The sequence below is a fragment of the Fusarium mangiferae genome (genome assembly GCF_900044065.1).
Source record: "Fusarium mangiferae strain MRC7560 genome assembly, contig: FMAN_scaffold006, whole genome shotgun sequence".
Lineage (NCBI taxonomy): Eukaryota > Fungi > Ascomycota > Sordariomycetes > Hypocreales > Nectriaceae > Fusarium > Fusarium mangiferae.
In genome coordinates, this window is record NW_024573926.1 from 13,036 (window position 1) to 38,310 (window position 25,275).

General features: G+C 49.9%; 4 protein-coding genes across 4 annotated transcripts; 2 read left to right on the top strand and 2 right to left on the bottom strand.

Annotated features, from left to right (window-relative positions):
• Positions 1-215: 215 nt before the first annotated feature.
• FMAN_02771 (uncharacterized protein) lies at positions 216-1,745 on the bottom strand (the record flags this gene model as incomplete). Its single annotated transcript, XM_041831503.1, has 1 exon — positions 216-1,745. The coding sequence occupies one exon, from the start codon at positions 1,743-1,745 to the stop codon at positions 216-218; it is 1,530 nt and encodes a 509-aa protein (XP_041682060.1).
• Positions 1,746-4,651: 2,906 nt separating this feature from the next.
• On the top strand, positions 4,652-6,283 carry FMAN_02772 (uncharacterized protein; the record flags this gene model as incomplete). Its single annotated transcript, XM_041831504.1, has 1 exon — positions 4,652-6,283. One exon carries the CDS (start codon positions 4,652-4,654, stop codon positions 6,281-6,283), a length of 1,632 nt encoding a protein of 543 aa, XP_041682061.1.
• Positions 6,284-7,540: 1,257 nt separating this feature from the next.
• Positions 7,541-10,081, top strand: FMAN_02773 (uncharacterized protein; the record flags this gene model as incomplete). Its single annotated transcript, XM_041831505.1, has 1 exon — positions 7,541-10,081. One exon carries the CDS (start codon positions 7,541-7,543, stop codon positions 10,079-10,081), a length of 2,541 nt encoding a protein of 846 aa, XP_041682062.1.
• A 313-nt stretch (positions 10,082-10,394) lies between these two features.
• Positions 10,395-25,044, bottom strand: FMAN_02774 (non-ribosomal peptide synthetase; the record flags this gene model as incomplete). The annotated part of the gene is made up of 3 exons (XM_041831506.1): positions 10,395-10,535; positions 10,587-24,030; positions 24,083-25,044. 3 exons carry the CDS (start codon positions 25,042-25,044, stop codon positions 10,395-10,397), a joined length of 14,547 nt encoding a protein of 4,848 aa, XP_041682063.1.
• Positions 25,045-25,275: the final 231 nt, after the last annotated feature.

Genomic DNA, 25,275 nt, shown 5'->3' on the forward strand with positions numbered 1-25,275 from the left:
ATTATAGAGATATTTTAACTTTTTAATAATATTAAAGTCTATTTATATATTAATCTTTATATATTTATTTAAATTTCTTTACTTTATAATTAAATTAACTTTATTATTATACTATTATTATATTATTATAAATATATTTTAATTTTTAATTTATAAAAACCTTTAAATTAAGTAATATTAATAAAGAAGCTATAATTTAAATTAAAGATATTATTTTATAGCTTTGAAAATACACCCTTACAAGCACCCTTGCCAAGTTGTACCAGTGTGCTCTTGGTCCTCATATAGGCAGCTATCCCCTCATGACCATTTTCCAGTCCTATTCCACTCATTTTCCAACCACCTACAGGCATCTCGGCTGGTGACTCACCCCATGTGTTAATCCAAGTAATCCCAGCGTCAAGCTTCTGCACAACTTCATGCGCCAGTCCCACATCAGATGACACAACACCAGCAGCAAGACCCATGGGGGTATCATTAGCCCGGGCAATGAGCTCTGACACCCATTCTTGTCGAGGGCGTCCTTGGGTGCTATATGGCATGATACACATGACTGGGCCGAAGATCTCTTCCTTGACAACGCGCATGCTGTCAGTGCAATTTGTGAAAACAACAGGGTGAACCCAGAAACCATCAGAAGTTGGTTGTGCCATACTAGGCTCCTCCGAGCCGTCGAAAAGAACCTTTGCCTTATCAACTGTACGTCCATGTTGGATGTACATCTTGACCTTCTCTTGCTGCGCGGCGCTGACCATGGGTCCGAAGTTGGTTTCCCCGTTTTGTGGCAGACCCATGCGAATTCCCTCGCGACATCGCTGCACGATAGCTTGCTCAACCTGGCTCAACAGAGTGTCAGGGACAAAGACACGGGTGCCATTGGTACACACCTGTCCGGTCGAGAAAAAGTTGGCTACCATGGCAGTGTCGGCTGCTTCCTCGATGTCGGCATCAGGAAGAATAACAAGCGGGCTCTTGCCACCCAGTTCCATGGTGACACCCTTCATGTCTTTCACAGCTTGGCTGGCAACTTTGCTGCCTGTGCTAACTTGACCAGTGAAGCTGACTTTGGCAATATCGTTGTGGGCGACAAGAGGGGCTCCAACGGCGATACCGTCACCGTAGACAACATTGAAGACACCAGGAGGGACACCGGCCTCGATGTAGATCTGGGCGAGTGTCTGGGCATGCAGGGGAGTGACTTCACTTGGCTTGTACACCATACAATTGCCAGCAGCCAAACATGGAGCCGACTTCCAGAGAGCAATCTGAATGGGATAGTTCCATGCACCAATACCGGCACAAACGCCCAAGGGCTCATGGGTAGTGAGAACGAAAGCGTCAGGACGAAGACGAGTGTTTTGACCAGGAAAGCTGCCAGCAGCGATATGGGCGTAATACTCGAGAACGTCAGCTCCAGTTGCAACGTCAACGGTTGATGTTTCCGACCAAGGCTTGCCAGTATCAAGGGTCTCGGTCAGCGCAAGTTCGTCATTGCGCTCGCGAAGTATAGCGGCTGCCTTGAGAAGAATGGCAGCTCGGCGAGGTGCTGGGGTTTGTGACCATGCTGGAAAAGCGGCCTGGGCCGCCGCAATGGTTGAGTTGAGCTGTTCTGGGGTGGTAGTGTAGATAGTAGCGAGCGGCTTTGCATTGCTTGGATCGACGGACACAAAGGTGTTGGTCTTTGAAGAGGACTCAGGCTGTGGGCGACCTGAGTGGAAAGTGTGAATCTCAGATGAGAAAGTCATTGTAACTTGGTTGGTATGATCGAAGAGGGAGCATGCAACAGGGCATGTAGAGGGAGATTGAATAAGGCAAAGGACAACACACAACAGGCAAATAGATAGATAGATAGTAGGTCGGTATTCAGAATGATCTGAGAGAAGATGCTCTGCTGGTTACATGTGGGGAGCTGGCTGTAAGTAAGTTAAGGTATCCTACCTTAATATGTAAAGCTTGTGAGGATCAATCAGTATGAAGTACGGAGTACCGTCAAGACGGAATGGCCATTGCCCCACAATTGACTGATGCCGGGTACCTTCCTCTTCTAGCAAGATACAATGACGTGGGGCCAAGCTATACTGTGCCGTCACAGTGGGATTGGCCATCCAGTTAGAGCCCAGCCAAAGTATCAACCATGCAGCCAACATTCAATGGCAAGCAACACGAGCAAGAACTCAATTTACCAAGCTATGGTCATTCAGAGACAAGTCTCAAACGGAACTGATAGCGATTTTCGGCTGTGAAGCCCTAGTCTGTGACGTGGTGAGATCAGCAGACCTGGGGAAGGATTACACCCATCATGACTCGAGCAGATCTGAAGAGATACGGAGAGTCTGTCAGTTGCGAGAACAGGTCGACGGCCATTCATCGTGAGAGAGTGCCTTGAACGCCTCAGCGTTGCATCAATGCGGAGAGTAGCGGCTCAGCGCTATTGGAATAAAGCCGCATATTATCAGACCACTCTCACTTGGCGAAAGATAATGAACCTGAGGAAGAAGGGGTAAAACGGCTCCATTTGCAATTGATAAGTTGTCCAACCAATAGATGCGTGAATCCCCGTGCTGCAGTACATACATGCGTGCGGGCTGATGAATAACAGGACAGCCCGGAAGGCTTGGAAGACTGGACCCCCCAGCCCCGCCTCGCTCCGACAAAAATGCTGGAGACAATCTCTGGTGCAAGTCACTGCAAAAAAGTCCTGTTTTCTCATCATCTAGGCAGCCTTGCATCGTGCCCAGTCCTCAGCCCAGCTACAGAATCCCAGTCTTGACAATGCCGAAGAACGCCAAGCTTGAGTGGCTGGTCGAGGGGAAGCACAAGAGTGGACACGCCAACGTCATTGCTGAGCTTCGAGGTGTCCACCTGCCACCCCTAGAGCTCTACCTACATCCAGCCGCCCAAACTCTTGACCGTTGTTGAACTATGAATAAAGCAAGGCGCTTGAATGTTGTTTCATAACAATGGATAGATAGCGCTATCATCCAAGGCGGGCGAATTTGCTTAACAGTCCAGCTCTTGCACACACGATTGTTCTGCCAATAATTCGAGCGGGTTTCAACGGCAGAAAAGTCAAGCACTGAAAAAATTGGAATCAAGAAAAGCAAAAAAAGAAGGGATTTGCCATCTCGGCGGGGGCGCACTGTCCAATTACCACATCCCAAAAAACGATCTTGGAGATTATCGATCTGACGGCCAGGTACCCCAACCACGCTTTACCTGATCAGTATGCTAAGCAACATTTCAAACTTGGCATCCTCCACGGCACATGGCAATATGGAGTTCCAGTGGTGCAAGACACTGTCCCTGCAGATTATCCAATGTGGTCTGGATGAAGCGAGATAGCACAGCACGCGAACCCCGAACAGGTATTTCCTGTACATCAGGAATCCTACAATCACACACATCAACTCAGCACTCGACACATCCACTGCGGAGAGCGGCGACCCTGCGCCGTGTTACCGTGTTTCAAGCCTCGTAATCAAACACCGACATGGCCGGTTAACCGGTCCAGCCAGTTCGCGATATCATATCAGCAGCTTTCGTCTGGCAGTCCATAGGCCGACTGTAAATTCCAAACATGGAGCTGACTTGGCGAATAATTATTCCATTTCTTATTGAGCATATGGAAACTGATTCGCCATATTGCCCAACCAGAAATCAATCTTGAGTACAATATTTCCTTCGGAGGCTTCGTGGAACCGGATCCGGCCAGCGGAGTTCCTTGGACTCCATCTTTTCGCCGTCAGACGGCCCCACAACCACCGTTCAACACCGAACAGGTATCAAACAGTCGCCGCGTCAACCAACGTTCTTGGTGCGGTTGCAGCGGCCAGGGCAAACCAAGCAATGTCTTTGCATGTGTTAGTAGCATGATAAAGAGTGAAGCAGGGACATCGCAGACAGGCCCCCCAGCGACTTGATTGCAAGAAATCGAGCCTTTTCACAATGGTGAGTTCTGGTCTAACTCTCAGCTACTCTCCCCTGTCACTTCCATTATCTACAAAGATATCAACCAACTGACTGATAACGAAGCCGTCAACGTCATGCAAGTTTGGAGCACTGGCTTTAGATATTCAAAACTTCGGTAACACCGAAAAAAAGATTCCCGGAGTCGGTGAAGAGCTTTTTGCCGTTCAGACCCCCGCCAAGGCCCCGCTCTTGCTAGGTTCGTGGCTTGCTAGATGCTTCAACCGGTTCTCTCCCTGGTTAGCTCTTGCCGCCGCCGCCGCCCGTCTTGGAGTCTTGATCCACCCACCAGCCTTGCTCGATGTTGGTAGCTCTGGCCAATTAGAACTCCTTACTGACCACCAAAGGGTACTTGGAGCAGTCAGAACACTACATGGAGTCGAGGCTGGAGACCAGTAGCGAGAATTCATCCGCACTGTACGATGCTTCCAAGGGCCCTTCCATGATCCAAGACCCCACTTTGAGCTGATGTCCGTCCATTTCAAAAAGATCTTGACTGTCTCGATGCTCAAGTACAAGAGCTCTCTCTCTCTCCTGGACTTCAAATCGTTTTTCTTCCTCACTTCTCCCTCAACCCCATTCATTGATACCCCTGGAGTCAAAACTACTGAGACACGTGCAAGATCTTTACCCATCCCTCCATTGAATATTGTGTTCAACTTTTCCCTCGCTCAACTTCTCCAACATGACTACTGAGTATCTTCCCGCTTCTGCCAGCTCCGCCTACGACTATATCATCGTAGGTGGTGGTACGGCTGGATGTGTTCTGGCTTCCCGCCTATCCTCCTACCTTCCTGAGCGCAAGGTTCTTATGATTGAGGCTGGCCCTTCAGACTTTGGTCTCAACAATGTCCTGAACCTTCGCGAGTGGCTATCTCTCCTTGGTGGTGACCTCGACTATGATTATCCCACAACTGAGCAGCCCAATGGCAACAGCCACATCCGACACTCACGTGCAAAGGTCCTCGGTGGATGCTCCTCTCACAACACTCTCATCTCCTTCCGCCCCTTCCGCCACGACATGGATCGTTGGGTCGCCAAGGGCTGTAAGGGCTGGGACTTCGAGACCGTTATGCGTAACGTTGACAACTTGCGCAACCAGCTGAACCCCGTTCACCCCCGTCATCGTAACCAGCTCACCAAGGACTGGGTCAAGGCCTGCTCCGAGGCCATGGGCATCCCCATCATCCACGACTTCAATCACGAGATCTCCGAGAAGGGACAGCTGACCCAGGGTGCTGGTTTCTTCTCTGTCTCTTACAATCCTGACACTGGCCACCGCAGCAGTGCTTCCGTCGCCTATATCCACCCTATCCTTCGTGGCGATGAGAGACGACCTAACTTGACCGTCCTCACCGAGGCCCATGTTTCAAAGGTCATCGTCGAAAATGACGTTGCCACTGGCATCAATGTCACTCTCAAGTCAGGCGAGAAGCATACTCTTAATGCCCGCAAGGAGATCATCTTGTCTGCTGGTGCTGTCGATACCCCTAGACTACTCCTTCACTCTGGTATTGGGCCTAAGGGCCAGCTTGAGGACCTGAAGATTCCTGTTGTCAAGGATATTCCAGGTGTAGGCGAGAATCTCCTAGACCACCCCGAGACCATTATTATGTGGGAGCTCAACAAGCCCGTCCCTGCCAATCAGACCACCATGGATTCCGATGCTGGTATTTTCCTGCGACGAGAGCCTAAGAACGCTGCTGGTAACGACGGCGATGCCGCTGATGTCATGATGCACTGTTACCAGATTCCTTTCCACCTTAACACAGAGCGTCTAGGGTATCCCATCATCAAGGACGGTTACGCCTTCTGCATGACACCCAACATTCCCCGTCCTCGCTCACGTGGCCGCATCTACTTGACTTCAGCCGACCCCACTGTCAAGCCTGCTCTCGATTTCCGATACTTTACTGACCCCGAGGGCTACGACGCTGCCACCCTGGTCCACGGCATCAAGGCTGCCCGAAAGATTGCGCAGCAGAGCCCCTTCAAGGACTGGCTCAAGGGAGAAGTTGCCCCTGGTCCTAAGATCCAAACGGATGAGGAGATAAGCGAATATGCTCGCCGAGTTGCCCACACAGTCTACCACCCTGCCGGTACCACCAAGATGGGTGACGTTGAGCGCGATGAGATGGCTGTTGTCGACCCCGAGCTCAAGGTTCGTGGAATCAGCAAGCTCCGCATTGTTGATGCTGGTATCTTCCCTGAGATGCCAACAATCAACCCCATGGTGACCGTGCTGGCTGTTGGTGAGCGAGCTGCCGAGCTCATTGCTCAAGAGGAGGGCTGGAAGCCCAAGCACTCCCGACTGTAAGCATCTTCGAGCAATATCTCAAATATCTGCTCGTGGGGGTAAACGGGGGGGATCACTGTTTTTGGACATCTGTATGATTAAATGATTAGCGTATGATTGCATTATCGCAGCGAGTATGACATACCTTGGGTAGTTAGGAAAATTTGAAGTTCGTTTACCAAATAAGACTCTCAGGGGCTTGTGGCCCGATTTGCCGTTGTTCTTCCAATCGTTTGTGCCGGTGTCGGGTCGTATTTCCCCGATGAGGGCCTTGGCCCAGCTTCTTGACCAATTCATATTTTGCCGCGACGGGTCAGTAAAACAGGCACAGCGGGCCGGCGACTTTCCACTACTAAACCACCCGGATCGCTCAGTTTAATGTGTCTCGTAAGGCCCGGAATGCTAGATCATATTTCCATGATGAAACGAAAGTTCGATATGCGTCGATGTTCCAGCACCAATCGGGGGACCCGAAGCGCGATGCAGGACATTCAATCTTGGATGTGTTCTCAGCGGCAGAGATAAGGTGATAATAAGCAGTGGCAAGATGCCACAAGATCGATATAGCATTGCGCGTTATTATTATGCATATTGTGTCTTGTCGGGTCTCGGGTGGCCAGCTGATGACCATTCCCACAACTCACTTTGTTACCTGACTTTTCTCAGCGGGTGCACTGGTATCCATTTAGACGGGTTATGGCCCGTGGAGCCGTGCATCCATCAGCTGCTCCAAAAAGAAAAGTGTGGGGTATGTCCGGGGTTTCGGGACGGAGCGTTGAGCGTGGAGTGGGTGGTTCGACGGATGACAGGGCCGAAACGTGTCTGTGAGATCCATCCACGTCGGCCGTTGCGCGGTTGTGCAGGGTCCCTCGGTCGAGGATCCTCTACTCCTCCATGGGGATAACATAGATTATCTTCCGGAACGACAGTTGAGATGGCCTTAGCAGAGCCCCGGTCCGGCCAGCCGCCTGCTAAAGAGGTCTCGATCGGTAGGGGCCATACCTTCGTTTTGAGTGAGGTTTATAGAAGAAGCAGTGCAAGCTGAATAGCAACAGGCGCATTTGTTGGTTTCGCTCTGTTCTCGAATCTTCGCACTTTGATGCATAAAACCATCTGACGGATTGCTGTGTCCCTATGGCTGAGATATTCAGGTTGCAGAAGGGTTTTCATTGTGTTTTTAAAGCATTAACAAGCAGACGCGATAGATAACCGATCCCAAGAGCCTTCAATCGGCTGCCCGAAATCCCCAACTTCAAGACGCGATTCGAGGCTAGAAAAATGGCTACACCAACAATCGACTTACCACCAACAACGTGTGAAGATGAAGTCACCACGCCCATATTGGACAACGCCCAAGGACTAGCCTCTGCAATAGGAGCAGCAGCAGCAGTGGCGGCTGTAGCTGTCGGGGACGGTCTTACACACGGACTTGGAGGAGTTGCATATGGAAAACCATACGATGGTCACATCTCAGAAGAAGATGGCCAGTTCCACGATGTAGATCACAAAGGCGCACGTGAGGCGAAACAACAGAAAAGCCTTAGGGAGGCCCAAGAGAAGTGGGATGCTGCAACCATGGGACCGGTAACAAGGGTCGAAACAGTTATAGCGGCGGAAGGTGGAGGAGGAGATGGAAGAGGAGAGCGGGAGGTCTGGGAGGGAGGAGGAGGAGGAGGGCCAGAAGGGGTGCAGTTGCCGCCTAGAAAAGGCGCTGATGTGGCAGGTCAACAGGTCAGAGCTGCTCTTTCCCGCTCCCGCCTTGGTCGTTCAAACCCCTCCAGCTCCGGCTCCAGCTCCAGCTCAGGCTCACTATCAGGCGCATCCCTTCACAACGCTGCCAATACTGCTGTCGCTGCTCCTGCTATTGCTTCTAACAACAGTCCCAATAACCTCAACTTCATACAAACCGGTCGCGTCACCAAGTCTCGCCATCGCTCTTCTCTTTCAGCACCAATCGCAGCGTCGCTTGTGAATGCTGCTGCTACGGAGAGTGCAAGATTATCCTACGAGGCAAAGCTTACCGCCGCACTAGCTGCTAACATCGCCGGCACAATGGCGGGTAGCCAGTCAAGCACGACGACAACAGCTCTCCCCTCGCTAAAATCGAATGGTCTCTCCTCGCTGCCACAAAAGCCCAAAACAAATGGAACAACACCGACCCTTAGCACCGCCTCTTCTATGGACAAAGATGCTCCCGTGATTTCCTTTTGGGGCCCGGAGCCAATTGCTCTGCCCTCGCGCTTCGCCCGCATCAAGCGCAACCTCATCAGTGGCCACGAAGCTGAGCTCGAAGCTAGTTGGGGTCGCCTCATTACTGCACTTCGTAAAGAGGTCAGTCATATAGAAGACCTTGGGGCTCACCTCATTCCTTCAATTGAGTTTGGCGACCTAGATGATTCTGTTCAGACTGCGCGCTTTGGACATGATCTGAGGCGCTACGGTGTCGGCGTCGTCCGCAAGGTTGTACCAAGAGCAGACACGGATACTGCAGTCCGCGAAACAGTCGACTATCTCGATAGCAAACGCCACATCAAGGCACTCCAGCAGCATGATCCAGCCTGTTTCGACTTCTTTTGGACACCAGCTCAAGTCCGCTCGAGAGCGCACCCCAATGTCCTCAGCGCCCAACGATTTATGATGAGCCTGTGGGAGACCAATCCAGATGATCAGCTTGTCACAAGACTCCCTATCACCTATGTCGATCGCATACGCGTACACGGAAATGGAGAGAACCAGTCCAACAGTCTAAATGTGCCGCCGCTCGAGCCGCCACAATCCGCCGACGATTGGATTCAGGCATTACAATCATCTGCAGGCATCACAGCACAAGTTGACAACGGGTCCTTGGAGCGCTGGGAGCCCGACGGTTATCAACGTGCCGGTACCTACAACCATATCTTTCATGGCCAATGGGAAGACTACGATCCTTGGAAATGTACCAGTCGCACTTCTGTTACGACTGACCTTTACAATGGCTACGGTGCCTGCACTATCTTCCGCATGTTTCAGGGCATCTTGGCACTTTCCACTGTCGAACCCGGCATGGTTCGCCTCTTGCCGTCCCCCAAGCTTGCAACAGCTTACTACCTCCTCCGGCCCTTTTTCACAACCAAGAATCCTCCACCAGAGAATCGCACCGGGCCTGAATGGGAGGCATATCTTGCTCCCGAGAATTGGAAGCTGCAAACTGAGCCTGATTCCATCATTCATGGAGCTGTCCCGGGGCACGCACAAAGAATCACTGAAACCTGGCACCCACATCTACATCTACGAAATAGCATGATTACTTTACCAACTCTTCAGCCTGGAGACTACATATTCTGGCACCCTGACCTTCCATACTACCTCTCCAGTAACAACTATGGTCTCAAAACACCCAGTGGAAGCAAGAGTGAAGTCAGCATGCTCGTGTACATTCCGGCAGCCCCGCTCACGCAAACAAATGCACTCTATCTTGCACGTCAAAGGAAGGCATTCCAGAGGGGCCATCCCGGCCCAGACTTTGATTCCACGGGAAGAGGGATTGTTGAAGAGGACGCCGAAACGCGACCTGGTGAAAAGGAAATTGCCGAAGTCGGAGGTCCCTCTTCATTGCAGGCCATGGGTCTTGCGCCATGGGAAGTTGCAGGCACTCGCTCCGGATCACCACCCTCGGAAAAGTGCAAGTCTAAGGCCGATGAGGATGTTGAGATGGAGGGAGACGGAGACACCAAGAGCCTTACAAGCACATCATCGATTTCTCGCGCTGAGGCTGAGGTTGTGCGCTTAGCCAATATTATCCTCTTTCCAGATCGCTCAATGCTGGGGTACTCGGTTTGAAAGAAGCATTAACTTATTGGCCGGTTTCTGTCTTTCATCTCCTGGTTAGTTCGACATCACACTTCTCTGATCCTTTTTGGGCTCTTTGTGACATCTCATAACGGTATGTGGTCCAAAGGTATACAGGAGATCGGTTAGATGCATCATGAAGGAGTCAGGCGTTTACCTAAGGATTGAAACTAGACAGAAACTTTTGTTCTTTATTTGCATAAACGAAGACATACATATCTTGTGCCCAAAATGTGATGTGTAGCTCTAGATCCAGAAACGCCAGTCTAAACAGGAAAGATATCCTTTATTTCAACTACCATGATCATTTGGTGGCATGTCTCAAAGTGTCCGCGATACTGGAAGCCACAAGCACAGCCGCTTCTCGAGAGATCTGCTGCTGTGAGCCGAAAATACCAATGGCAAGACGTCCTTTATCGACGGAAGCCTCAACATCAACAGCCACCTGTGAAAATAGGGTTAGTAGCCATTCTTAGCTTCACGGCCAGTAACTTACCGGAATGCCATTCACCCGAAAGCTTTCCTGACGAGCCGCCTGAAATTGAGCCGGTACGTGATGGTGGTACGAGTTGTCAGTCACCTCTTGTGACAAAACTGTGACCGAGTTCTCTACGGAACCTGTATCGTCGGAGAGGCTCAGGAAGTTAACAAATGATTTTACTTGTACACCAGTCCATTGATCAATCTCCCAGAGACCGACGTCTGATCGTCCATCAGATGTAATCTGGTGAATGTCTCTCTGGATATTCTTTGCAACAGATGACAAAGGAAGTTCTATGGGCGAGTCAACCCTCAAAGGAACAAGGTTCAAGGTCGGGTAGACCTGAGGGAGCCTATCGCTGGCAGCAGCTCGATTGGCAAGATACATGCCAAACACCACTGACCCATTGTCCGGTGTGTTATTTTGCGTGGCGAGGACTTTGGCATAAGCTGCAAGGAACCAAGACTGGAGTGAAATGCCAGACTGAGTAGAAAGAGCCTGTATTTGACTGACATCTGGTATCGCTGATTCGTTTAAATAAGAAATCCGGTTCTTTACGTCTGCTTGCAATTCAGAAGCAATCGAACTGGAAGAGGTGCCGTGTAAGTACGCCTTCCAGAAAGCTCGTCTATCTTTCTGGGCTGCTTCGCTAGCCTGATGGACTGCAAAGTCCTTCCACCGAGTAAGCCCATTGTTCTCGACAGCGACAGAGCCATGCAGTAGTTGAGATAATCGTCGCAATAGGGCTGGAAGGCTGACTCCATCGTACAGAGCGTGGTGAATCTGAAGTCTGAACGACCAGATGCTGTCTTCCTGGAGCGTGACGCGCGCTCTAACAAGTGGTTGGGCAGCCTGAATTGACAGCTCTTTAGGGGGGTCCTGAGTTAAGGAGAGCTTGTGGGATTTGAGCACAACCTGCAAAACCGGGATGGTCGGAGACCGCGTTGGAATGAAACATGTGCGTAAAAGGGGTACCTCAGACACAAGTTTATCCCATGCAGTTTGAATGCCGTTAAGATCAACTGAAGTCTTGATTCGACATGGAAACTCGGGGAAGAATACAGAGCCCTCTGCCCTCTGCCATGCACCGAGCATGTAGACTTGCATTGGTAACGCAGGAAGTACTTCAGCATCTTCTTTTGCTATTCCATGAGCGCGTAGTAGAACTTCAAGATTGATGTCGTCAGGTGGGGCCCATTCTTCGGTCAATTCCAGAGTCTCCGATGGCATAGCTTGGGCTTGGGTGGCGCGTTGAGCCATTTCTGCAATGTTGGAGGATTTAACAAGATCTTGAGGGCGGAGGTTTATTCCAATCTTATGCAGGAGGGACGACACTCTGATGGCACTAATCGAATCGAGGCCAAGGTGGTAGAGGTTGTCGGATATCCTGATTGAGGCAACGGGAACACAGGAGACCTGGTGAAGAATGTTTCGGATTTCGGCTTCATTTTGGGACCACTCCCGATCCTCTTCTGACGTTGGATCTGTAGAATCAACGGGCACGGAACCGCTTCCATCGCCCAGTATGACAGGAGCCATACCGCAGATGGACACGCCATGCTCCTCGAAAGATAGAATCTCTGGGTAGCCTGGCTGTATCAAGAAACTCATGACAGTTTCTAAAGTCTCCAAAATACTTTCAGGTCCTCCGTCCCAGACATACTGGGGCTGAAGAGCGAGTCGCCATAAGAGGGTGTCAGACGTGGCTTCAGCTTCCACGCAAAGGGGATACTCGGTGGCCGAAGACGCTTCAATGGATGTTAACAGGGGGCGATCTGATGATCCAGCTACCGGAGACTTTTGAAGGATGAACAAGGTGTTGAACAAATCTTGTCCGCTGAGCTTTGTGGCTGATTGGGCTTTTCGCAGTGGATATTGCTGGGAGTCTCTGATATCGATCATGTTCTCCTCAAGATACCGTAGAAACTCCAACACTGAGCCGTGCAAAATGCATCGCAGGGCAATTGTGTTCATCGTTGGGAACACGAGATTGTCTGCCCCATCAAAATCCCGACCCGATAAGACTGTGCCAAAGAGGACATCGAGCTTCTTGGTTTGGCGTGCTAGTGTGATAGCCCAACAAGCTTGGCAGAGTGCCTGTAAACTTACAGAAAGCCTTTTGCAGGCGGTTTCGATTTCGGGAAGGCCAATCTTCGAAATGGACTCCAACCTCCGCAAGGTGTTCTCAGTTGGCCTGGGCCACGCTTCACTCGTGGGGATGATCGATGGCGAAGCATCTTCCAGATACTGTGTCCAAAAGTCCTTCGATTTCTGGTTCGTGGACCCCAGTACCTTTATAAGGAATGGCTCTACTGGAGAACGGGTAACCAGCCTTCCTTCCAATAGCGCCTGGAGATCCTGGAAGAGCAAACTCAGGGACCATCCATCGTAAAGAGCGTGTGCCATGGAAAGGACCATGTATCGATGAGAGCCCATACTCGCCAGTCTCAGCTGAACCAGATGCCTTAATCCTGCTCCTTCCCTCGCTTTTGCAGTTGCTGCTGCGGTGAGTTGACGCAGCTCGTCCAAACTTTGAACTGTCGTAACTTCAATGTCGACGTCAAAATATTCTGCAATGACCTGGCAATACGTCATATCCAGGTCCTGCTGAGCTACTTGTACAAACCCTGTCCGCAGGATGGGTGTACGCTGAATCAATTCCTTCCAAGCGTCGATCAATCTCGTAGTGTCAACATGGTCGGACACTTGGAGGATGTCATGATTGAAGTAGGATTCAAAATCAGATTGGATCATCCCAGCCACCATTGACTCTTGAAGATGGGTGGGTGGAAGAACAGATTCGACGCGGCTCAGGTCCGTACCGGCATTCTCAAGATATTCGCGCAACATAGCATTGACCTGCAGCAGCGAAGCATCATCTGTAGCAGTTGACGATTTGAGAGAAACATCGCTTGACTCAGCCAGTATATTGGCAATCGTCTTGTGGCGCATGATATGCGAAGGGGACAGATGGATTCCCTTCCTCCTAAGTGTGGTAGAAAGCTTGATTACATCAATGCTGTCGAGACCGAGTTCTAAGATCGACACATTTTCATCGAGGTCAGATGGGGCAGTATCGGCCAAGAAAGCAACTTCATTTCGAACAATTTGAGCTTCTTGACTCCATTCAAACTTGCCTGGTTCGTGGGTTGGGATGCGTTCATTGTTGGTGTCAGGGTTGCAGCTTTGCTCGATTTCTGGGACGGGCACCTCGCTGTCTGGTGAGCTTGCAGCCAGGCTTGCAAAGCCCTCAATGTCATCAAGTATTCTATTCAGCACTTGTGAAGACGCTATGTGTCCTTGTGCGACAAGAGTAAGTCGAATATTGCCCGAATGACCGTGGACGGCTTCAAGTGCAAGAGGGTAGTCAGGCGTTGCTGGACTGTCCACGACATCAAAGGGGAGGCTGCTCTCGTTGGCAACGGTGGCTTCCTCGATCTGGAAGGTGAAGAGGCTGTCAAACAAGGCCTTGCCCTTCGAGCACCACTTCTGGATATCCTTCAAAGGAACATGTTGGAAATCGAGAACCGATGCATTGAAGTCATGGCAGCGCCGGACAAGGGACTGCCAGCTTTCGTGATGGATTGCTCGACAATAGAAAGGCACGGTGTTGAAAAGAGGGCCGATGGTGTTCTCGATCCCAGGGAGGTCGATGGCTCGCCCAGATACAACGATACCAAAAGTAGGCTGCTGCTGGGTGAAGTTTTGCAGAACAGAGGTCCACAACGCCATCACAACAGCCTGGAGCGTGACATTCTGAGAAGAACGAATCGCCTCGAGACTTGCAGTCGACATTTCCCGCTCAGCGACGGCTACAGCATCCGGTTCGTCATTCCCATGTGCCTGGATTGAAACAGGAGTCCAGCCTTCTAGTTGTTTCTCCCAGAAACCTCTGCAATTATCATATTTTGCCAGAGGACCATAACTAAGAGTTTCAAGAAATGGAGGAGCATCAGGTGCGTCAACACCTGAATAATTCGCTGCGACCCGCTTCATCATGAGATCAAAACTGTTACCATCATAAAGTGCATGAAAAATATGAACCGTAAGCAGCCTAGATGTCGGTGTCTCGACATAGATGAGTAGCAAAGGCTGTGTGATGCAGGACTCGTTCTGCTGGATCCAATACTTCTTCCGCTCTGCAAGATATGCAGGAATTGGATCATCCGATTGTACAGTGTAGGTTTCCCAGACCAAGGTAGAGTTTCGCACGGCAGCTTGCAAGAAGCCATTCGGGGTAGGTACAAAGACAGTTCTCAGAATGCTCTCTGTTAGTACCAAATCGTCCCATGCCTTCTTCAACTTGCTTATGGATGTAGACTCATGGAGCTTCAACTCAAAAGTATTAAAGTAAGCGCCGGGCTCGCTGCTGGTCAATGACCGAGATATGATACCTTCTTGTAATGGCGAGCACGGGGCAACATATTCGACTTCAGCTGGCTCGATATCAAGAAGGCGGCAGACCATGCCACGGTGCCGATGGCCATATGCCTGGATAGACTGCTTAACCTCTTGCACAAGTTTCTCTTGTCGATTTGAGGCTTTCTTGGCCAAAGAGTTGGCAAGATCGCCAATGATGGGGTTTTTAAGCAGCAAAGCAGGGGATGCTGCTTTGAGGCCTCGGGATTTGAGGAGGGAGGAAAGTCTGAGGGCCGTGATTGAGTCCACGCCAACGTCAAAGATGCTTGTCGATGACGACAGATCATGCTTGTCCATGTTGCTGAACTGCGCAATACTTTCAAGTAATTGAACAACTATCTTCCGGGCCCCCTGTGAAACAGGTGCTGTTGTGGCATGAGAAAGCTCCAAGAGCTTCTCTGGTGCAAGTTCGCTGAAAAGTCTTTTCAGATCCTTGATTTCTGCCTTGTTGTTTGATGAAAGGGGGATGTATGGAAGTGACAGGATATATGTTGGTACCATGTACCCTGGAAGTTTGGCACGGCAGGCTTCTTTTGCTTGCGCAGCCAGGCCCTCCTGATCCATCAGAATCTCAAGGGGGGCTTTTTTAGACTTCTGGTCAACGATGAATGTTACCAGAACGTCCTTTCCACTACTTCCATGGCGAGTCACAATAGTTGCGGCGTCGTGAATGTCGATAACGTCAGTACGGATGATGTGATTGATCTCGGCAATTTCAAGTCGCTGGCCGCGAAGCTTAACTTGGTCGTCAGCCCGACCGAGAAAGTCAAAATACCCATCATGGAGCACGCGGACAAGATCACCTGTCCTGTATACTCTCTCGTTGAATTCTTCAAGTGTTGGGAACCGCTCTGCTGTAAGTTCAGGTCTGTTGAGATAACCCTTGCCCACTAATTTCCCTGACACGCAAAGCTCTCCAACGCCACCGCGGAAGACTGGCGTATTAGTGTTCTGTCTGAACACAAATGAACCGACATTGGGGAACTGCTTTCCGATGTTGCTAGGGCGGCCATTTTTGGGCACACGCTGGAACATAGTGACACCGATAGTGGCCTCGGTAGGGCCGTATGCGTTGTAAATGACGGCTCGCGGTCCCCAAACATCAAGAATCTCCTGTTTGAGCTGTTCGCCGCCTGTAATGAACACACCACGGCAGAGACTGGGAACTTCATCAGGATGTGTGAGTCGCGCAAGACTTGGAGTTAGGTCAATGTGTGTAATGCCAAGCCTATTGATGGCTGCTGTCAAGTCATCCAGTATGAGGTCTTTGGGTGCAGCAACGACGGCCATTCCCACAGACCAGCTCCAATACTGCTCGAGGACAGAAACGTCAAAGTGGAGAGCAGCGAACTGAAGCCAACGTGAGTCCTCATCCCAGTGGCCCTTGAAGAGTTGCTGGAACGCCATCATTGCCTGAACAGCATTCTCGTGAGTGATCTCACAGCCCTTTGGCGTTCCTGTTGTCCCAGATGTATAGAGGCAATAACAGGTATCTGACGGGGAGATATTGGGGTGTAAAACGATATGCTCCTCGCTCACGTCGTTCAAACCCTGAGTTCCTATTTCCATGACTGTGGTTTTTGCTTCGAAATCAAGATCCTTCGAGCACCTTGTGAGCAAGCAAGGTGCTTTAGAATCTTTGATGATAAACTCCTTTCTCGCCCTTGGTGCAGACGGATCCAGTGCGACAAATGAGCATCCAGCTTTTAGAATGCCCAGGATTGAGAAATATGCCTCAGGACATTTGTCAAAGTGTACAGCAACAATGCCGCCCGGAGAGACAGTATTTTGGAGCATGTTGGCAACTTTGTCACCCATCTGATCAAGCTGACGATAGTTCCATTGTTGCTTGACACATGCATCTCCCTCGAACTCAGATACAAACTCGAGAGCAATTTTTTCCGGATGAGAAACTGCTCCCTTCTCGACAAACTGGTGCAACAGCTGAACAGGGGTGTCAAGTACTGGGGTTGATGCAGGAAGTATCGAATACAGGGATACAGAATTTCTCATCACTTCGTCCTCAAAACCAGCAGCATTGCAGGCGAAATGGGTTAGTGAAGCGTCGAACTGCTTCATCAACAGCTGTGCTTGTTCACGGGGAAGGATGTCGCTGTAGTATGTTATTCTTAAGCGAATTTGGTCATCGTCTGTGGGTTCAATCTCCAATGAGACTGGATACTCGACTTTGGCTTCTTCATTGTCCAGTTTCCACGGTACAAACGAAGTGCTATGATCTGGCATCTTCTGGTACGCAATGAGAGTGTCGAATATGGGGCCTGCGGGGTGACCTAGCCATTTCTGCACTTGACTGAGCGGCGAGAATTGGTATTTGTGAAGGTGCTGATTATAGCTCATCATGTAGCTGACCAGGTCAGCATTGGATGGAACATTTCTTGCCACAACAGGCAATGTGTTGAGGCATGGGAACGCGACATCCTTGGTCTCATCAATGGTTCTTCCAGACAGCGCGACACCAAAGACAACTGAGTCCTCTCCCAAATAGGATGCCAGTACTCGTGTCCAAGCGGCTTGGATAGCCGCTTGGATTGTGACATTTGAGGCTCGAGTCGCTGCCCTGAGTTTTGTGGATGACAGTGATCCAACCATCGAGTCAACCAGCACTTGTCGTTCTTCAACTCGTAAAGGTGTCATTATTGGAAACTTGTTAACAACAATTTTGCTGGCTTTAGCCTCCCAGAATTCCTTCTCTGTGGATTTGTCATTCAATGCCATTCCCAGAATGGCTGATACTGCAGGTTCGATTGTCGTAGGACGGGGTAGCTGATTGCCCCTGACTAGCTGTGAAAGTTCATCAAGCATCAGGTGAAGTGCGGGAGCGTCGTAGAGAGCGTGATGAATGATGAGGCTCATGGTATTAGTTTGCGATGTTTGAGCCAGAATTAGACTCCAAGGGGGGTGGTGCAGCGAAGAAAGCATCGATTTGCTGGCATCAGCCTTCATCTGGATGAGGTCGGCCTCTTCGTCTCCAGCCAATTGCAGGCGGTTCATATTCGTCTCTATTGATCCTGCTTCATACCTCACCATAGCAAAAGAGGATTCTGCATGTTGCACGGGGACAAAGCCAGTTCTCAGCATAGGATGTCGTTGTTGAAGCAGCTGCCAAGCCCTTTCGAGGCTCGCTACTCGGACATCTTCCGTCACCACATACCTCACTGCGTTGAGGTAGTTGTCACCTCCAGACTGAATGAAGGATGATAGCATGGCAGACTGGACAGGTGTGCATGGTAGGACTGTCTCGACTTTGACTGATTTGGGTAGTTGATGAACAACCTCCGTGAGGACTTGTCGCGAAAATCCGTCAAGATCGTACTTCAATGCATACCCAGCATCTGCTCTCGAGGAATTTTCTAATAGCTTTGCGGCTATCTTAGAGCAACTTGGGCATTCAATCACATCAGAGGCCGATACAACGAAACCGCGCTGGCGGAGAACAGAAGCTACCTGCACAGCGTTGATGCTGTCGAGGCCCAACTGAAAAATGGTTGTGCGGCGTTGTATATACTGCTCGCTCACCCCTGAAAGGGTGGCCAGTACATGTCTAACTTGTAACTCAAGCTCGCTCCATTCTTCTTTTTTGTTCGAAAGTGTTACTGCTGTGTTGTCCTTTTCGGTTCGAGGTAGGAGTTGGTCTATTATTGTCCTGAGGGTATCGGGAAGATCCTCTTTATTCAATAGACTTGCATGAGGAGCTGTCAGAATCGCTCGCAATGTAAGTTTGAACATATCAGCCATAGCCGTGGCAACTTCCTCAGTGACAATACTCATGTCCCTGTGAAGATTGACAACTAGTGAGTTCAGCCCGGGGCAAGGGACGATTTCGCACACCAGTGGGATATCCATATCTCCAGAATCTCCTTCGAGTGTCCAGACGTTCTTGTCAATGTCCTGTAATGGCTTTTGCAGCAGTAGGAGCGTGTCAAATATATGCTTCCCAGTGCGATTGATGCTACGCTGGATAAGCCTCAGGGGAGTAAATTGGTACGCAATAAGCTCTGTGTTCATCTTCTGAAGGTGCTTGACCAGATCAAGATTACTTGATGCTTCTGGAAAGTCAACACGCACAGGGATCGTATTGAAACAGGGCGCAACGAGTCTTTCAAGGCCATCGATGTCAAGAGTACGGCCGCTTACAACATTTCCAAAACACACGTCTGTACGTCTGTATGCGGCTGCAAGGACAGTGGCCCAGCTTGCCTGGCAAATCGAAAGGAGGGTTGACCCGAGATCCCGAATACGCAACTGCAAATCGCTGAGAGGGATATCCATAGATGTGGTACAGGTGCTTTGGTCAACTTCACTCGTGGTTGTCTGGGGAAAGATTGCTGATGGTTTGTAGTTCTCAAAGTGCCGTTGCCAAAATTGTTCTGCATCATCGGGCAAGCGAGTGGACAGTCTCAGAAATTGACTGTAGAGAACTGTCGGCGGTAGTTCCTCGCCAACAGCCAATGCTTCTACCTCCTTGAGAAGTCGTTCCATCGCCACACCGTCGTAGAGTGCGTGATGGCAGATAAATGACAGAAACTCAGATCCACGGTATCTCAGTAGCGCTAGAGATATCGGTGGTGTCCTGGAATCGACTGGATCAGGGAGAGACTTGAGATGTTGTTCAATCGCCCCATCAAAGGACAATTCACTCACTTCGAACGTCTTCCACGGTATTTCCCAGCTCTCAAGTACTATCTGAGCAATGGCACGTCGGGAATCTGTCGTCGTCGCAAAGCAGGTCCGAAGAATATCATGCCTATACGACATGGCTTTCCAGTATGACCTCATGGCTCCAGAGCTAGTTGTCAGGCGTAGGAGCACCTTGTTATAGTAACCCCTTTGGCCGCGAGAAAGCATCGCCTCCTGTAGGGGAGTACATGGCAAGATCTCCCTAATAGCCTTTGCCTCTTTGGCAAACTCTTTTTTCATTGAGTCAACGAAGGTGGCGGGAAAAAGGCTTTCAAGACTATCGACTGGGGTTTCCTCTTGTTGTGATGTCTTTCCATCCAGATATCTCGCCAACTGTGCAACTGTCGGGTTGCGAAGAATCTCAGACACGGCAACTCGAGAACCAAGTTTTGAGCTGAGATTGCGTGCTAGGTCGATGGCAGATATAGAGTCTATTCCGAGAAGAGCAAAGGGTGTCCATCTGCCGAAGTCATTCCTGGATACATTCGCAGACTCGGCAAGGGTATCTGCGATTTTCAAATCTGACTCGCTCCAATCACCCTCGTCTTGCGTGTCCAGGGACATTCTAGAGGCTTCTTCGAGGTAGTCCATACCCAAGCTATGAAAGCAGTCATGAAGTCGGCGCTTATCTATCTTTCCACTCGAAGTCATTGGTATTGATGAGATTGGGATGAGGTAAGTGGGGACCATGTAGCCTGGCAATCGCGATTTCAGGCGTGCGAGCAGGGACTGATGGGTTTCGCTGTTGATTTCCAACACATGAAAGCTAGAAGGTTCATGATTCGGAACGAAGAAGAGAGATAGTTGCTGGGGGGAAGTCTCTACGCGCTGCACCAATACTGTAGCAGCTGAGGATGCCAGACCGCTCGAGGTTACCGTGCTGTTGATCTCACCAACTTCAATTCGCTGGCCTCTTAGTTTTACCTGATCATCGATGCGACCAAGTATCAGCAGGGAACCGTCAGGAAGCATGCGACCCATATCTCCAGATCTATAAAGTCTTCCGTACTCGCGATGTTGAATGAACTTTTGGGATGTGAGCTCTGGCATGTTGAGGTAACCCTGGGCGACCTGGGCACCTCCAAAACAGAACTCGCCGACCCAATTAAGGGGCACTACGTCAGAACTTTCTGGGGAGAGTACCACAACAGAGGTATTAGGAAACACGTGCCCTAAGTGCTCAATATGGTCATCTGCTGTCATTTTCTTCACTGTGCAGATATTTGTGGTTTCCGATGGTCCGTATCCCTGCCACAACTGGCGTTGCCATCTCTCATGGACAGACTGTGTCATGGGTTCTCCAGCAGTCACAAGAAACTCCACGTTGGGGACATTGGTAGGGTTAATAATGTTGGCGACTGTTGGTGTCATGCTGAGGTGGGTGATACCAAGTTCGCGTATTGAGCGCTCGACGTCTTCCAAGATTGTGTCATTTGTCCCTGAACATAAACACATCCCTGCGCACCATGTATAGAATATCTCGAATACTGACACGTCGAATGCTTGAGAACATGCTTGCAGAAGACGACCCTGTGAATTGAGACACTTGGGATACAGTGCCTCAAGATGCTCAATGTTTGCAGCAATACTATGTTGCTGAATTGCAACACCCTTTGGGACTCCTGTCGTGCCCGACGTGTAAATCACGTACGCTAGTCGAGTCCCGTCAACTCCAACGTCCAGATTGTCCGTGGATATGTCATGGAGCGAGTTGATATCAACAGTTATCGTAGAAAGCTCGGACAGAGATGGGCATTGGTCACGAGACATGTTATCGACAACGCAATGCTCAGTATGGGCCTGCTGTAGGATCTCACTAATGCGAGCACGAGGGGTTGATGGAAGAATTGGGAGATATCCACAACCACACTTGATGATGCCCAGGATCGATGCGTACAACGTTGGTGACTTTTCCATCACAATAGCCACTACTTCGCCAACCCTGACACCGCTGCGATGTAGATGTCTCGCGATGCGATTTGCCACTGCGTTGAGCTCTTGGAATGTCCATTTCGTCTGGTGGCCACCGTCTAAAGAGTGAGCAAAGAATAGAGCATCCGAATCCGGACTTTGAAGCACAACTTCTTCAAAAAGTCGCGCTAAGTCGGGGGTTTTCTGCGGCATGGCAGGCCGGATGTTGTGAATGGACGGGCTGCAGCTAATATCCTTCAGTGTCGTTTTGACCTTGGTGGTAGGATTCTCCAGCATGGAGATAATCAATAACTCAAGCTGATTCACCATATGTTCTGCCGTCTCTGGTGGCACGAAGTCCTCTTGATATGTAACTTGGAGCTCAAATCCATCTTCTCTTGGCTCAACTTCAAACACAATCGGTGTCTCTAGTCGGTCCAGATGACTCGTCTCTCTCACAACGTTCTGCGTCCGCTCCGAGCTGGCGAGAGATTGCTGGTACACGAAAAGCACATCGTAGAGTGTTTCGCCGGGCTGTAACGCGACCAGCTTTTTGAGCTCTGACAATGAAAGTGTACAATGTTGCATAATTCCTCTGTTACTTGAGTGGATGCTATTGAGCAGGTCGAGACATACTGATACGTTGTCTAGATCGACTCGAACAGGAAGGGAGGCAATGCATGGCCCAATCACTTGCTCAATGCCTGCTAAAGGAATCGTCCTCCCAGAAGTTACTGAGCCAATCGTGATATCACGTATTCCTGTGATCCCTGACCACAGCAGAGCTAGTGAGGCCTGGAATATCACTTGAGGGCTGCAGCCAAGCCTCTGCATTCCTTTGTCAACCCTACTTCGAGACAGGGATAATCGCCTCCTGATTGATAGGCTTCGGTTTGAGCACATCACCTTACTGTGTAGCTTGGGCAATGGCGATCGTTTCCATCCTGCGAGATGTTCCGTCCAGAATACTCGGGTGGCATCGCCTGTTTGCATGTCATGATAAATTCTGACAACTTCCTTGAATGAAGGACGCTGAGATACTTGTTGTCGCAGGAGTAGTTTGGACCAATCAGCAAGAAGAATATCCATGGACCATCCATCATATAGAGAATGATGCAGTTGCAAGAGAACATGGACCCTACCCTCTACTGGACTTCGCTGGATCTGGAGTATCAAGGGAGATATGAAGTCTTGTGTTGAGGAGAGGCACAGTTGTTTCTGAAGCTGGTCGACAACGCAGATCTGTTCGGGGCGGAGTTCCCGCTGGAAAATCATAACGAAGTTGCCCTTTGCAGCTGCAAACCCCGCACGCAGAATTGCATTCTGCTGTGAAAGTTCTCTGAAGGTCTCCGATATACGATCGATGCCATAACCTAGCGGAATACTAAGCTCAAGCTCGTTGCAATAAGTTGTTGGGTTCCGTGCAGTCTCGGCCAGCATAGCTGCTTGAAGAGGCGTGCATGGTATGACGTCCTCGACTGAGCCACGAATTTGAGCCAAGTTGGCGTCTTGTCGTACAATATCCTCAAAGTCCAATGAAAGATCTGTTGACGGTTGTTGGGGATTGTCTATATCGCGTTGCGGCTGCCTTCGGATAGCAGAAATAATTTCAGACGTAGTTTTCATTGTGATAAGAGCAATTGAGTCTATCCCAAACCCAGAAGCCCGAAGAGCAGAGGCTAACTTGATTGCTTTGAGGGAATCCATTCCAACCAAGGCGAGAGACGTCGACTTATCGACTTTGAAATTCAAACTCTGAGACACAACTGCCAGAAGCTCTGATTCCATTGTGTCGACCGGCGCGGAGTCCAAGATGCTCTCTGACATGTCAGCTTTGCGTTGTTCGTACTCTGCTTTAAGCCTCTTCCGATCAACCTTGCCACTGGGTAATCTTGGAAATTCTGTCATCAAGACAACTTCTCCAGGAACCATGTACTGCGGTAGCCAGTCTTTGCAATGCTTCAAAATAGCAAATTCTGTCACTCCTTCGTCGACGGCACAGAACACTATCAGGATAGATTGTACTATCGCTGCCACAGTGCTGTGACATCCTGAGGTTCGAAGCACGGCCTGCTCTACTTCCCCCAACTCCAAACGTTGTCCCCTGAGCTTCACTTGACCGTCTGATAATCGACCGAAGCATTCAAGTTTTCCATTTGGAAGTAAACGCGCTTTGTCCCCCGTACGATAGATGCGCCCAAACGGTGAATCAAGGAAGACTGAATTTGTTTGCTCCGGTCTATTGATGTAGCCAGCAGCTAACTGGTAGCCACCCACAGCTAACTCTCCAACTTCTCCTTGAGGAAGGATTTTAATTTCAAACTCGTGGCTATCTGACTCTGGAATCTCGATAATGAAGCACGATACTGTATCAAGGGGTACGCCAATATTGCCCGTGGAGGAATCAGACGAGAATGCAGTTTGAAGAGTACTAACATTTTGTTAGAGTTAGATGTTTACTAAGAAATAGTCAGGAATCTTACCAGTGGATTGTGGCTTCAGTTGGACCATACATTGCCCAGAGTATGCTCGGCCTTTCATTGTCTCCTCCGAATTCCTCAACTACTGGGGCGTTGAGCATTTCTCCAATTGTCAAAAGCAACTTGAGGTCTGGCGCATTTTCTCTTCGGCGCAACAGGCTTCCAGCAACTGTTGGTGTGAGTTCACATGCATCCACTCTCATAGCGCGTAGCATGCCAGAAAGGTCGTCTAACATCTCAGCCCGCCGAATACTCACCAGAGTAGCACCTCGAAAGAATGGGAAGAATATTTCAAAGACCGAGACATCAAATGTCGGCGCTGCAAACTGCAGAAAGCGGGAGAATGGTGGAACGTGTCTATCGTGGGCAATAAGAGCTTGCGTTGCAGCATCGTGCGAAATTCCCACGCCTTTGGGAGTTCCTGTTGATCCTGATGTATACATGACATAGGCTAGATCATCTGGCTGGGGGACTCTATGTTTGAGCTCGACTCTTGGAGATCGAGAAGGGCCTTGAGATTCTTCATTCTCATCAACGATGATTATAGTTGCACCGGTATCGTAGGGTATTTCAGATGCCAGTTCTTTCGTGGTCAAAACCACTGTTGCTGCGACATCGTCAAGAATGAATTTTACGCGTTCAGGCGGCGCATCAATATTGAGAGGACAGAAAGCCCCTCCGGACTTTAAGATCGCCAAGAGTGAAATGTATAGAAGAGGGGATTGGTGGATGAGCACAGGAACAACAAACTGTCCAGTGACATTGCCTGATGCTGTTGTTATGCGAGTCGCAATAGACGCTGCGGCTTCATGAAGCTCGTTGTAGGTCAATGTAGATTGCCGACCGTTGCTCATATAATCCAGGGCTACGTGTTGGCCCGATCCCTTCACCAGATGGTGTAGGAGGTTTGGTCCAGGCAGCCTGGAAGGCCGGGCATTAAGGATAGACAGTCCTGTCAAGTCCATAGTGCTCCAGTTACACCTCTGGTGGTTTGGTGGTCTGAGAGTGTGTTAGTCAGAACAACGGCGATGCCGAGCAATCAGGGTAATAGATAGTGATAATGAGGAGGGTAGTCTCGATGGGCAAACGGCGCCGGTAACAATCAGAGCCGACGACAATATCGGTGACGTTGAAGGTGTGCACTCGGAGTAGAAGATATGGCCCTTTTAGGGAACGCACTGGTCCGCCAAAAGCCT